General features: G+C 36.6%; 1 protein-coding gene across 2 annotated transcripts in view; it reads right to left on the bottom strand.

Moving 5' to 3' along the window:
* AKAP9 (A-kinase anchoring protein 9) overlaps nucleotides 1-15,078 on the bottom strand; it is a 161,214-nt gene that overhangs the window by 58,897 nt on the left and 87,239 nt on the right. For both annotated transcript variants that reach the window (XM_070787145.1, XM_070787147.1), the window contains exons 21-22: nucleotides 12,407-12,612; nucleotides 2,001-2,209 (exon numbers count right to left, since the gene is read on the bottom strand). In XM_070787145.1, coding sequence (XP_070643246.1) covers nucleotides 2,001-2,209; nucleotides 12,407-12,612 — 415 coding nt within the window. The remainder of the gene's footprint in view (nucleotides 1-2,000; nucleotides 2,210-12,406; nucleotides 12,613-15,078) is intronic.

Here is a 15,078-nt window from a genome sequence, read left to right as displayed (position 1 = left end):
ACTTACACTAATTTTGTTCAAGACTTCAAAAGATATCAAAACATGGTAGAAAATATGTATTTTTAAATTGCAGCTGCATTCATAATTTCAATGCTTGGTCTTGAGTTGGCTACACCTGAGGCTGATGAAAAATGCAACAAACATAATTCTTTGATAGAAAAGTATAGTTTAATGTCTTGGCAAGTTAGTAACACAGTGAGGCTGGTTTTAATTGATGCCATTTCCTTAACGGCAACTCAGGATGTTGAGAATGAAAAGTAACTCATTGTGATTATCTTGAAGATGGGACCCCTATCATTCTTTGTGTAAATAGTCATCCTTTCTGTTTGTAAATATACAAAGATTTGAGTTTTCAGGAATACCACACGTTTTTTAGTTCTTTGTGGATGCTCAGGAAAATTTATAAGTTATTGAAATAAAGGTTTTTCAATCCTTATGTAAAGTGAGCTTCAGAAAAACAAGAAATTACCCAAATATAACAATTTCTTCTATACTATGTTTATATCTTCAGAATTTATGTATGAAAACATTTCTGAGACCTACTTAATTGCACATGAGTACTTTAGTTGGCTCAGACAATCAAGGTACAATCCAGAAGTTTATCAGTAGATACATGATGATATATTCCACTGGCCAATCAGTAAATTCTCACTGCAATGTGTGGTAATGTTAGGATTCTTCTGCTCTCAAAGATAGAGCCCACACTCTGTCACAGAAGAAAATTTAGACTGTGTTCAAACAAAGAAGAATGAATCTGAGAAAACTCTAATAGCTGAAAACTATTAGGTTAAATATTTTATTGGAAATATATATTGCTTTGATAATGCCTTCTTAGTTTAATGCCAGTAGCAAATTACCAAGAGGGAAAAAAAAAAAGAATAATGGATTGATAATGATGTTAACCAAACAGTAGGTGGTTAACAAATTATTTCAACGGTCACCAAATAAGAGATGACTCAAAAATGGTGTATAATCACTGACTTAACATAAAAAGAAATGAATCTTTGATACATCTAATAGTCAATGCTGCTGCAGAAACAGAATGATTTCTTGAAGAAAAAAAGTGGCACCAATGGAGCCCAAACATCAGCAGAAACAAGAGATCAAACATATTCTTTCAACTTCTCACCTTTTGTTTTAAATGCACATGGATTCAGAACACGCTGAATAAAGATATCAGTGAAAAAAATGTTAATAATACCGGCCCTGCAGCTGATGACAATGAGGCACTCACCTGATTGACAAGAGAGCTATGATTCTACAGGTAAATTAAATATTTAAAAAATAAGTGAAATCTCTTCATTTTAAAACAGCACATAATTTTAAAAATTCTGCATAGAGTACTTAAGAGACACTTATACAGGGTATAAACATTTTATAGACAGAAGAAACTGCAAGTTAAGGTATAAATACAATGGTATATATTCTTAAAAGTTCTATGAAAATAATACTTTAAGGTAGAAACTGCCCCTCATTCTAATTACCTACAAAGGTAGTAAAGTGAGGTATTCTAATCATATTTGTGAAAAGAATGCAAAAATCACGAAGGAGTTGTGGGCCTGATTTGTTGTATTTAACAGTACTGTTATGACATGTGTGAGCAGATGGTTTATTTTAGAGATTCCTTATACTATTCCTTCAAATAAATATATATATTATAATGGAATATTTCATACAATGGTAAAGTTAAAACCTCTTTTGATGTCAAAAAGGTATGTGTAGTAAGAGTCTAGAAAAATCTGAAAATTAAAACATTGAATTTTAGAATTTAAGATTCCATCAGTATATCATATTAACCCTTACCATTTGAAAACAAGACTAGTGATACCAGTATTGGTTGTCACAAAAACTACAAATTATCACAAAAACTACAAATTATTAAAGGGGAACCAAACTAGATTCCTGTGAGACAGAGGAGAGGAAACATTTAGCCGTAGTTCCTGAGCTTAAAAGAAAACCTACTTCCAACTCGGTGTATATTAGCAATACGAGGAGGTTACCTGACTACTAGTTTCACTTATGGCTTCCAGGAGCTTTTCAACTGCTGCTTGTAGTCGAGAGCTGATATTCAGCATCAGTTCTTCGTTTTCAGGGTCTATTTCAGGCCCAGTGAAGCCACTCCTCGCGAGCCGCTGTGACAGCTCTGTCCCTTCCTCAGCTGCTTTGGACCACATGCTACTGTCACTTCCAGAATAAGGTATAGATTCATCTGTAATCAGAATTATTTTGAAGGTATAAATAAAGTACAAGGAATCATTTTAGTAAAAAAACAAAAGTATAAAATAAAATCAAATTAAAACTTGAAATCACTGGAATGAAAGTGTTATTAAGATAACATTGTAACAAAACAAAATAGGCAAATTCAGAACGCAGTATTATTTGATGACCTACCAGGTATAAGAATGGGAAGAATAATGCTATGCTAATAGGGCTTTGCATAAATTAATACTTGAGAGTTAGTAGTTTTCCTTTGATAAAAAGTTTTAAAATATCTTTCAACAGATATTTACTAAATGCCCACCGTGCAGGGTTTACTAAGTAATGGAGATGTATAGGTGGCAAGATGTGGCTCCTACCCTCAAGGACATTACGCACAAGGGCAATGAGAGAACAAATATTCACACAACAACATAAAAAGAAAACACGGTACAATGGGATATTCCAAGTGTATGGAAAGATGGAAGTCTTGATTCTGTATGGAGAAAACACTCTGATTTCTGAGCACTATCCTGGGCAGCACCGCCTGCTTGGCTAGACAGTAAAAGGGACTAAGACCTTTCTGTAACTGGTTACTCCCAGGTGGCTCGGTGGGTAAAGAATCTGCCTGCAATGCAGGAGACACAGGAGACATGGATTCATGAAGACCCCCTGGAGGAGGGCAAGGCAACCCCCTCCAGTATTCATGCCTGGAGCATCCCATGGGCAGAGGAAGCTGGAGGGCTATGGGTCCATAGCGTTGCAAAGATTCGGACACGACTGAAGCAACTGTGCATGCAGAACGCATACCAGGAAGAGGTTAGACTAATAAACAGTTCTAATTTAAACTGTGGCCTTATGTTTCCACGCTAGTCTTTTTTCTTATGTAAAGAAAACTGAGTTTACATGGGCAGAGATAAAGCTTTGGAAGTGCTTTCTCTAAACTGAAATAAAAGCATAGGTTATTTATCGCTTCCATGGAATACTGTACTCATCTGTGGCAGCTTGCTACAATCGAACAATGAAATTTCCTGAAGAGGAACTATCTATTCTTTTATTAACGTGTACCATATATTTATCAGTAACTGCGCAAAGTTAACAAATTAAAAGCAGAAGAAATTTAAATTTTCAAGGTACTTGGAATAAATATTCAGTTTGATACAATCACCCAGGAGAATAAAAGCTATTCTTTAAAATGTTTTGCTACAATAGCTGGTGCCATATGGAAGTCTCTCAATCTCAAGCAGTAAAAATATCAGATGCAATTTCAGATACAAGATCTGAAATCAGCACAATTCAACATTCTCTAAGTACCTTCTCTGTATAAGTCACTGGCTGAAGAATCCACAACTGTATACCAGAAAATGACTTAAAATGTTTGCTATTATATAGTGGTGGTGGTTTAGTCACTAAGTTGTGTCTGACTCTTGCTATTACATGTGCTGTGTGCTTAGCTGCTCAACAAAAGTTGACAAATTTACTTTTAACTTCGTGGCTGCGGTCACCATCTGCAGTGATTTTGGAGCCCAAGAGAATAAAGTCTGTCACTGTTTCCCCATCGCTGTTTCCCCATCAGATGCCATGATCTTCATCTCTTGAATGTTGAGTTTTAAGCCAGCTTTTTCACTCTCCTGTTTCACTTTCATCAAGAAGCTCTTGAGATACTTTTCGGTTTCTGCCATAAGGGTGGTGTCTCTGCATATCTGAGGTTACTGGTATTTTTCCCAGCAATCTGGATTCCAGCTTGTGCTTCATCCAGCCCAGCATTTTACATGATGTACTCTGCATATAAGTTAAATAAGCATGGTGACAATACACAGCCTTTACGAACTCCTTTCCCAATTTGGAACCAGTCCGTTGTTTCATGTCTGGTTCTACCTGTTGCTTCTTGACCTGCATACAGATTTCTCAAGAGGCAGGTCAGGTGGTCTGGTATTCCCATCTCTTGGAAGAATTTTCCACAGTTTGTTGTGATCCACAGTCAAACGCTTTGGTGTAGTCAATAAAGCAGAAGTAGATGTTTTTCTGGAACTCTCTTGCTTTTCCTATGATCCAACGGATGTTGGCAATTGGATCTCTGGTTCCTCTGCTTTTTCTAAATCGAGCTTGAACCAGTTCTTGGTTGATGTACTGTTGAAGCCTCACTTGGAGAATTTTGAGCATTACATTGCTGGCATGTGAGATGAGTGCAATTGTGTGGTAGTTTGAACATTCTTTGGCATTGCCTTTCTTTGGAATTGGAGTGAAAACTGACCTTTTCTAGTCCTGTGGCCACTGCTGAGTTTTCCAAATTTGCTGGCACACTGAGTGCAACACTTCAACAGCATTTAAAGTAGGAAGTCAAGAGATACCTGGAGTAACAGGCAAGTTTGGCCTTGTAGTACAAAATGAAGTAGGGCAAAGGCTAACAGAGTTTTGCCAAGAGAACACACTGGTTATGGCAAATACCCTCTTCCAACAACACAAGAGAAGACTCTACACATGGACATCACCAGATGGTCAATAATGAAATATTGATAATAGTCTTTGCAGCCGAATGGAGAAGCTCTACACAGTCAGCAAAAACAAGACCGGGAGCTGACTGTGGCTCAGATCATGAACTCCATATTGCAAAATTCGTACTTAAATTGAAGAAAGTAGGGAAAACCACTAGACCATTCAGGTATGACCTACATCAAATCCCTTATGACTATACAGTGGAAGAGACAAATAGATTCAAGGGATTAGATCTGATAGAGTGCCTGAAGAACTATGGACAGAGATTCATGACACTGCAAAGGAGGTGGTGATCAAATAAAAACTGAATGTATTGATAATAGGGACTAACAGTTTATAAATATTCATGAGTTCAAAATTACCTTAGAATTCAAAATGAGTTCAGATATTGTACAATGTATACTACAAAGTCACTAAAGTTAATGTAGACTAAAAAATGAATGATATTTTTGATGAAGCAAGAAATATTAATAGCTTACAACTGGTTACATATATTGGAAAAATACATATATCACATATTTAGCTGAGGAAGTAAAAGCATTCTAGTGACATTTTCTTTTAATGGATACAGAGAATTTAGCAAATCTGAGGTAAGATCATGGTCTGATATGATGATAAGGCTTTGTGGAGTCAAAGAACGTGGAGAAGCAAGAATGAGGTAGGACAGAGAGCTGAGAAAGGGTAGCTAAAAGTAGGCTGGATCCAAGTTGTGAATGGCCTTATGTTTTAAGAAACTGGGGGCTTTGTTATTCATAATGGAGAAGTATATAATTTTTTGAATAAGAGTATCAATTTTATGAACCAGGAAGCAAGCTGTATCAATGCAGAAGGAGGGGTTAGAAAAGAAGAGTCTGGTTAGAGAGCTATTTCAATTGTCCAGATGAGAAATGATAAAGATGGACCAGGGCTGGTTACAGGCTGGAAAAAATGGAATGTGTAAGACAATGAAGAAAGAAAAGCAGTAAAAGAAGACTGAGTTTTTCCAGCTTAGATGACTTTCAGATGACAGAAGAGTCTTTAGCAGAAATACTAAAAAGCATGAAAATATTAAATAATAAAAAGCATGAAAAAAGGATTAGTCTGAACTGCTAATGGGCTACATGGAGGAGAGACAATAGACAATAACGTTTGGAAATTTGGGAGTCATTTGTAGAAAGGTGCCATAATCTTAGTTTTCTGAATGTTTAGCTTTAAGCCAACTTTTCACTCTCCTCTTTCACTTTCATCAAGAGGCTTTTTAGTTCCTCTTCACTTTCTGCCATGAGGGTGGTGTCATCTGCATATCTAAGGTTATTGGTATTTCTCCCGGCAATCTTGATTCCAGCTTGTGCTTCCTCCAGCCCAGTGTTTCTCATGATGTACTCTGCATATAAGTTAAATAAGCAGGGTGACAATATGCAGCCTTGACGTACTCCTTTTCCTATTTGGAACCAGTATGTTGTTCCATGTCCAGTTCTAACTATTGCTTACTGACCTGCATACAGGTTTCTCAAGAGGCAGGTCAGGTGGTCTGGTATTCCCATCTCTTTCAGAATTTTCCACAGTTTATTGCGATCCACACAGGCAAAGGCTTTGGCATAGTCAATAAAGCAGAAATAGATGTTTTTTCTGGAACTCTCTTGCTTTTTCCATGATCCAGCGGATGTTGGCAATTTGATCTCTGGTTCCTCTGCCTTTTCTAAAACCACCTTGAACAATCTGGAAGTTCACGGTTCATGTATTGCTGAAGCCTGGCTTGGAGAATTTTGAGCATTACTTTACTAGCGTGTGAGATGAGTGCAATTGTGCGGTAGTTTGAGCATTCTTTGGCATTGCCTTACTTGGGGACTAGAATGAAAACTGACCTTTTCCAGTCCTGTGGCCATTGCTGAGTTTTCCAAATTTGCTGGCATATTGAGTGCAGCACTTTCACAGCATCATCTTTCAGAATTTGAAAGAGCTCAACTGAAATTCCATCACCTCCACTAGCTTTGTTCATAGTGATGCTTCATAAGGCCCACTTGACTTCACTTTCCAAGATGTCTGACTCTAGGTGAGTGATCACACCATCGTGATTATCTGGGTCGTGAAGATCTTTTTCGTATAGTTTTTCTGTGTATTCTTGCCACCTCTTCTTATTATCTTCTGCTTGTTAGGTCCCTACCATTTCTGTCCTTTATTGAGCCCATCTTTGCATGAAATGTTCCCTTGGTATCTCTAATTTTCTTGAAGAGATCTCTAGTCTTCCCCATTCTATTGTTTTCCTCTGTTTCCTTTCATTGATCGCTGAGGAAGGCTTTCTTATGTCTCCTTGCTATTCTTTGGAACTCTGTATTCAAATGGGTATACCTTTTCTTTTCTCCTTTGCTTTTCACTTCTCTTCTTTTCACAGCTATTTGTAAGGCCTCCTCAGACAGCCATTTTGCCTTTTTGTATTTCTTTTTCTTGGGGATGGTCTTGATTCCTGTCTCCTGTACAATGTCACAAACCTCCATCCATAGTTCATCAGGCACTCTGTCTATCAAATCTAGTCCCTTAAATCTATTTCTCACTTCTACTGTATAATCATAAGGGATTTGACTTAGGTCATACCTGAATGGTCTAGTGGTTTTCCCTATTTTCTTCAATTTCAGTCTGAATTTGGAAATAAGGAGTTCCTGATCTGAGCCACAGTCAGCTCCCGGTCTTGTTTTTGCTGACTGTATAGAGCTTCTCCATCTTTGGCTGCAAAGAACATAATCTGATTTCGGTGTTGACCATCTGGTGATGTCCATGTGTACGGTCTTCTCTTGTGTTGTTGGAAGAGGGTGGTTGCTATGACCAGTGCGTTCTCTTGGCAGTACTCTATTAACCTTTGCCCTGCCTCATTCTGTACTCCAATGCCAAATGTGCCTGTTACTCCAGGTGTTTCTTGACTTTCTGCTTTTGCATCACTTCATGGCAAATAGATGGGGAAACAGTGGACACAGTGGCTGACTTTATTTTTCTGGGCTCAAAAATCACCACTGATGATGATTGCAGCCATGAAATTAAGACTCTTGCTCCTTGGAAGGAAAGTTATGACCAACATGATTAGCATATTCAAAAGCAGAGACATTACTTTGCCAACAAAGGTCCGTCTAGTCAAGGCTATGGTTTTTCCAGTGGTCATGTATCGATGTGAGAGTTGGACTATAAAGAAAGCTGAGCACTGAAGAATTGATGCTTTTGAACTGTGGTGTTGAAGAAGACTCTTGAGGGTCCCTTGGACTGCAAGGAGATCCAGCCAGTCCATCCTAAAGGAGATCAGTCCTGGGTGTTCATTGGAAGGACTGATGTTGAAGCTGAAACTCCAATACTTTGGCCACCTGATGCGAAGAGCTGACTCATTTGAAAAGACCCTGATGTTGGGAAAGATTGAGGGCAGGAGGAGAAGGGGACGACAGAGGATGAGATGGTTGGATGGCATCACTGACTTGATGGACATGGGTTTGGGTGGACTCTGGGAGTTGGTGATGGACAGGGAGGCATGGCGTGCTGTGGTTCACGGGGTCGCAAAGAGCCAGACATGACTGAGCGACTGAACTGAACTGTAGAAAGGTGAGAGGTGAACCTTGGAAGAAGATACATTTACTCAGGTGCAATATGTAGTGAGAGAAGGACAAATAGTTGGCATCTCTGTATAGAATAAGCCAACAAAAAAATCTCTGTAAAAAAAATTCAGAGAAAGACAGGAGCAAGATGTTCCAGGAGACAAGGAGACAACATTTTAAAAAGAGAATTCAATAATCCTGTCTGTCTAAAAAGTCAAACAGGACAAGAACTGAGATGCTACTGGATCTGTCAATTGGAAGGTCACTGCTGTCCACAGGGAAAGCAGCTTTGATACTATACAAACAGAAACCCAAGCTGTTAGAAGCAAGAGTTGGTTTGATCTCTCATAGTGTTTGTTGTGCTTTATCTTCAGGAGAGCGCAAAGTTGAGAAAAATCATTTTTTCTGTAATAATATGAAGATACCAGCAAGTTTTATGGTCTAAAGAAGAAATCAGTTGTAAGGAAAAAAACTGAAGATACTATATATAACACTGGAGCAACTGTCAAACACAAAATACAAAGGATATATTAAAAAAGTGGCTTATAAAAAGCCACTGAATGTTAATTTTTTAATGGATAATAAAAATATATTAAAGTATCTAATAAAGATGAAAATGTGAACCAGCTTAATGTACTTTACTGATGACATTTTGAAGATATAAACACACAAAGATAATCTCAGTGTGTTCCAATGAAGATATAGAACTTTGTTTAGTCCAATGAAATAAAGGAATGAGAACAATATCAAACTTGTATTTATAATAACTAGTGTTTGGAAGGAAAAATATAAATTGGCAGGGCAATTTCATTAAACGCCAGTAGAATTCTCAGAATGATCAATTTGATGAACAGAATCATGATTTCAGACTGGCCAAACCACTTAGACCTGTATCTGAAACATGGTAGATGATAGTTATACAAAAAGTCTTTGGTCATTCATTCTGTGGATTACACCATGTTCATTCTATAGAGATAGCAATCAGCTTCTCAGTTTAAGCAGGGCCTATGATAGGATCGGAAAAGGCAATGGCACCCCACTCCAGTACTCTTGCCTGGAAAATCCCATGGATGGAGGAGTCTGGTAGGCTGCAGTCCATGGGGTTGCTAAGAGTTGGACATGACTGAGTGACTTCACTTTCACTTTTCACTTTCACGCGTTGGAGAAGGAAATGGCAACCCACTCCAGTGTTCTTGCCTGGAGAATCCCAGGGATGGGGAAGCCTGGTGGGCTGCCGTCTCTGGGGTCGCACAGAGTCGGACACGACTGAAGTAACTTAGCAGCAGCAGCAGTATAATAGGATAGAGCAGTCCCCTGCCCTGGCCTGAAGATATCTAGGGCTCCAACTGGAAACCACTGGTTCTAGTCTGATTTTTGTACCTGACAGATGACTAAACTAACTGAAGCCTCAGGAGAGTAAGAGACTTGCCCAAGGCCACAGTGAGCTGGAAGAAGGACCTTCTCATTACTAATCCAGTATTCTTGCTATAACATCGCACTGCTCCAAAAAAAAAAAAAAAAACCAAAACCTGCAGCAAATAAGATTCAGTCCCTGGCCTTCTAAGGGGGAGGTAGAGGTATTTTACCACTGAGCCATCACAGTGTAGGCCTACAGGACATTTTCTTTGAACACTTCCTAAGGAAACTCATTTTTATGAACTAGTCTAATATTCACTCAAGTTCAAGCAATTCCACAGTGGCTCAAAATTTCCCTTCACCTTCTTATGAGGAAGCAAACATTAGCAAGTCAACTATTATTTTTTTTAGAGAGTGAACAAGTCCACACACGTTTAAAATCTAAACAAGTTTAGACTTGAGAACTGCAAAGAGATTACAAGTGCTACTACCCACAACAAAAAGTCATATATAAAAATTGAAGAGCAGGAGTTGTTTTATGGAGAAGGAATGGCAACCTGCTCCAGTATTATTGCCTGGAGAATTCCATGGTCAGAGGAGCCCAGTAGGCTACAGTCCATGGACTCACAAGAGTTGGACACGACTTAGCAAGCAAACCACCACCACCAGTTGTCTTATAATCAGATTAAAACTGAACTTTTTGTTATATTAAATAAGATACAAAAGAACTATTTTAGAAGTTCATTTTAGTTTTTACAATAATACTCCCATTAAACATATGAAGAAACACCAGAAAAAAATCTTACATAAGGAACATGGTATCAGTATTTTAAAGACTATACTTTCCTGTTTTAAATTATAAATTCTTTAAATTCAGTATTTCCTTCAAGATGTAAAGTGAATCTAAATGCCCCAAAATGATACTAGTGATCTTCCTAATTTTGTTACTAAGACTACCACATCATTGCCAACACAGTAACATAAAAACTGATTAAATGGAAAGTATACATTCTAACACCAGAAAAATTCTTATCTCTGCTTTAATAGTCTTTAAACCATATTTCTTAACAGCGGGTCTAATTTTTTCTCTTGTATCTTAGTATTATTCATTCAAAATCTATTGATAGTTAAATATTTATTTTAAAAGGCTTAATCAATTCAAACATGTAGAAAATGGTATTAAGTAAAACATTAAATACCATGATTTTATTTTGTCTTGAATAGAAATTTCTGTGCCTTCTTCACTGGACTGAGAATTGTGAAGCAGAGAGCAAAAAAAAAAAAACAAACAACAAACTTTTCAATAAATGTTTGTAAAAGTGAACTGATAAAACTACTTATACTGAAAAACTACTCTATTATTGGATATCTTAAAATAGTAGCTAGATATATTTCATTTATATTTAGAGATTTAGAGGACTGTGAAAGAAAGTGACTTCCCTGGTGGCTCAGATGGTAAAAGCGTCTGCCTGCAATGTGGGAGACCTGGGTTCGATCCCTGGGTCGGGAAGATCCCCCTGGAGAAGGCAATGGCAACCCACTCCAGTACTCTTGCCCAGAAAACCCCATGGACGGACAGAGGAGACTGGTGGGCTATAGTCTATGGGATTGCAGAGAGTTGGACACGACTGAGCAACTCCATATATATGCAAGAAAGTAGGCCAGCTGATCAGATGTCCTTTTAGGTCTGCTTTATCATAGAAATAACTATGGGAGCACTGCTCTGGAAATGAGTTAGCTATCTTTTAAGAAATGTCATTCGCCGAACACCTCAGCAACCACTTTGAGAAACGTCTAGGAGAACTGCTAACACACAAAAAAACTTCCTGTCATGTAGCGAACATTCCTCGGTGTGTCTTTTGGATACGGTGGAGGTCTTACCGCAAAATGCCCCTTTCCCAGATGGTTAGGTGAAACTAGCTTATGAAATGATTGTTTTTTAAAAAGCATGATTTGATAAATACTTTTACAATGAGATCAAGAAAATTTTACCTAATTCTTCACATGCAGAAAACAAATAGCCCTTGACTGAGAGCTTAACCAACAGTGAAATAAAAAAAAAGCATTTCTACAAAGTTTGAAACAAATGAAAATTTAAAGTTACAGTATCATTTCACCTCTGACTTCACTAAAAGTAGTTTTTAAAATTATCTTTGAATTCAACTTAAGTTTTTAAAATCAATTTTAGTTAAAACTCCAAGTTTTTCTCTGCATTAGAAACATTAAGTGGCCAACCTATAATTAAGCAAACTTTCTCTAAGTGGGATAATTTCTTCTCATTTTTCCACATGAAATTTAAAACAGAATATTCTCAAAAATTGCATAACTGGCATTTTTATTTTTAGATAACTGGCCTCCAACTGCGGAAAAGTGCTTGGGTATGGAATGGCAGTGAAGGAAGGCCTTGATCTTCTGGTCCAAGGGTCCAGACCCCATCTTTCCCCATATGACAAAAACGTTACCCTTTAGAGAGTGGTTTTAGGATAATGCTTATACCATATAAATATTGGTAAGAGTCTTGAGTGGTGATATGAAATTTTTCTTTCATTGGTTGTGAAATTAAATAGCCTTTGATTTATGTAGCACAATAATAACCCTGAGTATGTGTAATGACAACTCTAAGGCACCCATTTGCAAATGCTAAACAATAATGGTATTTGAGATTAGCTCTAGTATATTTGTGTTTGGAGGATTTTTACTGGAAAATAGTATTCTTTCTTCTGTATTTTCAGCACTAGTAATGTGCTTGAACTCAGCAAGATTTACTGAAAATAATTATGATAGTTTCAACAGCTTATAAAACTCACCTCCTGTCTGTTCCTCATGGACACAAGACTTAATTGGTGGCTCTGCTTCTGACCTCCGAATCAGGCAGGCAGAAGACTGGACTTTACTAGATCTATCTAAAATGCCCAGGACGTGGCGACCAATTGTTTCTTCAACAGCTGCTGTTGTCTTTACCACTTCTAAGAGGATCTTCAGAAGTCTGTTATTAGCTTTCTGGAGTGCATACCTGTACAGGTAAGGAAACATTCATTAAAATGTTTAATCTTCTTAAAGCAAACACTAGGTCTACAAAAGAAAAATACACTATAAAACATCTGACTTAAAAAGAAAAACTTCATATGATCCTGTTAAAAATAATATGCAGTAGCACCTACAATGAAGTGCTTTTTGTATTTAAATTATAAAATTTGTTTTCTTCTGAAAAATTTTCATCAGTCAACTAGTTTTTGAAAATATGCAGCATTTTACTGACCTGAAAGAAATCAAATAACTAAAGTTTTTAACTAGTAGCTTCTAAATTAGAAGAAAATTTTTACGGAGATGCAGAAGTTAAGTTTCAAAAAGTGTGCACAATACCTCATCATAAGCAAGTTATTGAGCTGGTAATACTATTCATGGTTACTCTTATATATTTTAACCTTTAAAATATCTTTTTGCATGTTGAACAACATATTCTAAAATAAATTCAAAAATTCCACCAGGAAAAATGTTTGTGTTTCTATAACTTAATGGTGATGATCTATACGGTTAAATTACAAAAATAGGCAGAGACCTGTTTTTAATAAAGGTCTACAGTACAATCTCACTATCTGCCAACACCAGAGGGTTAAAAACCTCAGGCTGCTGATTATTATATCTGCTCCAGAGACAGAAACTTCTCAAGTTACACATACTACACTCATTTCAGTCAGCAGAAGGAACCTATTTTCAACCAAATGGAATTAATAGTGCATCTCCCTCTCTCTTTTTTAACAAGCAACACATTATTATTTAAAAAAATTAGAAAATGCTCCTACCCACCCACCAAAATATCTTAGCACTGAGATAATCATGGTTAACATATTAATGCCTAAGCATTCTAGGCATTTTCCCTCGTCTTTCTCTCTCATAAATATACATACAAAACAAAAATGGGATTATCGTGGACAAAGTGTTTTTTTACAAGCTTTTGTTTGTCTTTAGCACAAACATCTTCATGTGTCAAGAAATATTACTTCCATAAATGGTGATTCAGAAGGTTATCTGATTGACCTGAATAACTAAACTCTCTTGTCCTAACAGCTTAATTCAACAAAGGTACAGTGGCGGCAAACTATACATTTCATGCACGTAGAGAAAATAAGAGACTCATGGGAAAGGCCCTCTGCCTGAAGACACTTGCTCTTCAGCTTCTCAGTGCGGGAGAGCACCAACAAACAGGTTAAGGGCTATCTGTTTTCACAGGCACATGACATGACTATTTTAAGACAAGGTAATAAATGGAGCAGTTTCCCTTCAGCATTTGTCAAGTGAAAAAGACAGTTCTATTTTTACACTAAGATCAAGTTCTCTGGTTACCTAAGGAGGGATATTAAAAATAAAACTCTAAATAATTTAGTTAGTAGAAAGTAAGTAAAGGGTTTATTTCTTTAACTTGTTCTCAGGTTTCGTTCAAGCCTCAAACATCCCAGGACTAGGATAATTTGAAAATATTCCCACATAAGAGAAATAATTCAAAATAAAAGGATGGTAAAAAGAAATAAATAGGAATATTCATTTATCAACACTCACTACAAAGATTCCTAAAAAGTAAACACTATAATTTTTTAAATATACCAATTAGAGATAAATAATATAAAATAAACATTGTGTTTATTTTATATTGCCATGGTAACTCTAGTTTTCGTACACTGTCTTTCTTGTTTGAGTTCCATACTGACTGTGTTCCATACTGATGATCCAATGGGGAAGCCAAAATCTTAGGGGCCAAATTCCTCCATGCAAGCTGAGGAAGCAGGTTAGGAGGACACAGAGGGTTGACAATAACAGAAATTGGAAAAGGAGGAAATTAAGTTAGTAGGTATTAATTTTAATTTAAAATTAAAGAAATGCTTTTCATTTGAACAAAACAGATCTTAAAATATTATGCCTAAAATCCTTAATATTAATGTGGGGTAACTATTCTCATTTTTACATGAATCTCTACGAAATCAAAGTTAAGGGAAAGTTTTGTTAACATCGGATCATGAATTTATTCCTCCATAAAGGTGGGATATAGATTAAAAAGTCTCATCTGTTATACAGTAAATGCATCAAAGAAGTTAAATGTATATACTATCATATTTAATCATTTAATTTTTTTTCTTGTCATAAACCAGGGGGTGGCTTATACTGAATGCATGTCTGAACAGTGAAGGAATAAACTGACATGTATAATTTTGTTTTTTTAGGATGAAAAATAGCATGTGAACAGAATAAAATTAATCAAGAAAGGTTCAATAACCAGATAACCTCAGCCTTATCATTTACTGAGTTGAGTGCATGCTCAATAGCCAATAAAATTATATACAAGAGATTTTTAAAACTTTGTCTATTTAATGTTAGGAAACTGATCATTCTTTACACATAGAGTACAATGTAGAAATAAAATAGATGTACAAGATAACGATAAAGACAAATAAAGCCTGTAACACCACAACAACTATTTCAATTC

This window comes from Bos indicus, chromosome 4 (assembly GCF_029378745.1).
Source record: "Bos indicus isolate NIAB-ARS_2022 breed Sahiwal x Tharparkar chromosome 4, NIAB-ARS_B.indTharparkar_mat_pri_1.0, whole genome shotgun sequence".
NCBI classification, from domain to species: Eukaryota; Metazoa; Chordata; class Mammalia; order Artiodactyla; family Bovidae; genus Bos; species Bos indicus.
Note: the sequence above shows the minus strand (reverse complement) of the source record. Positions and strands in the feature narration are given on the sequence as shown.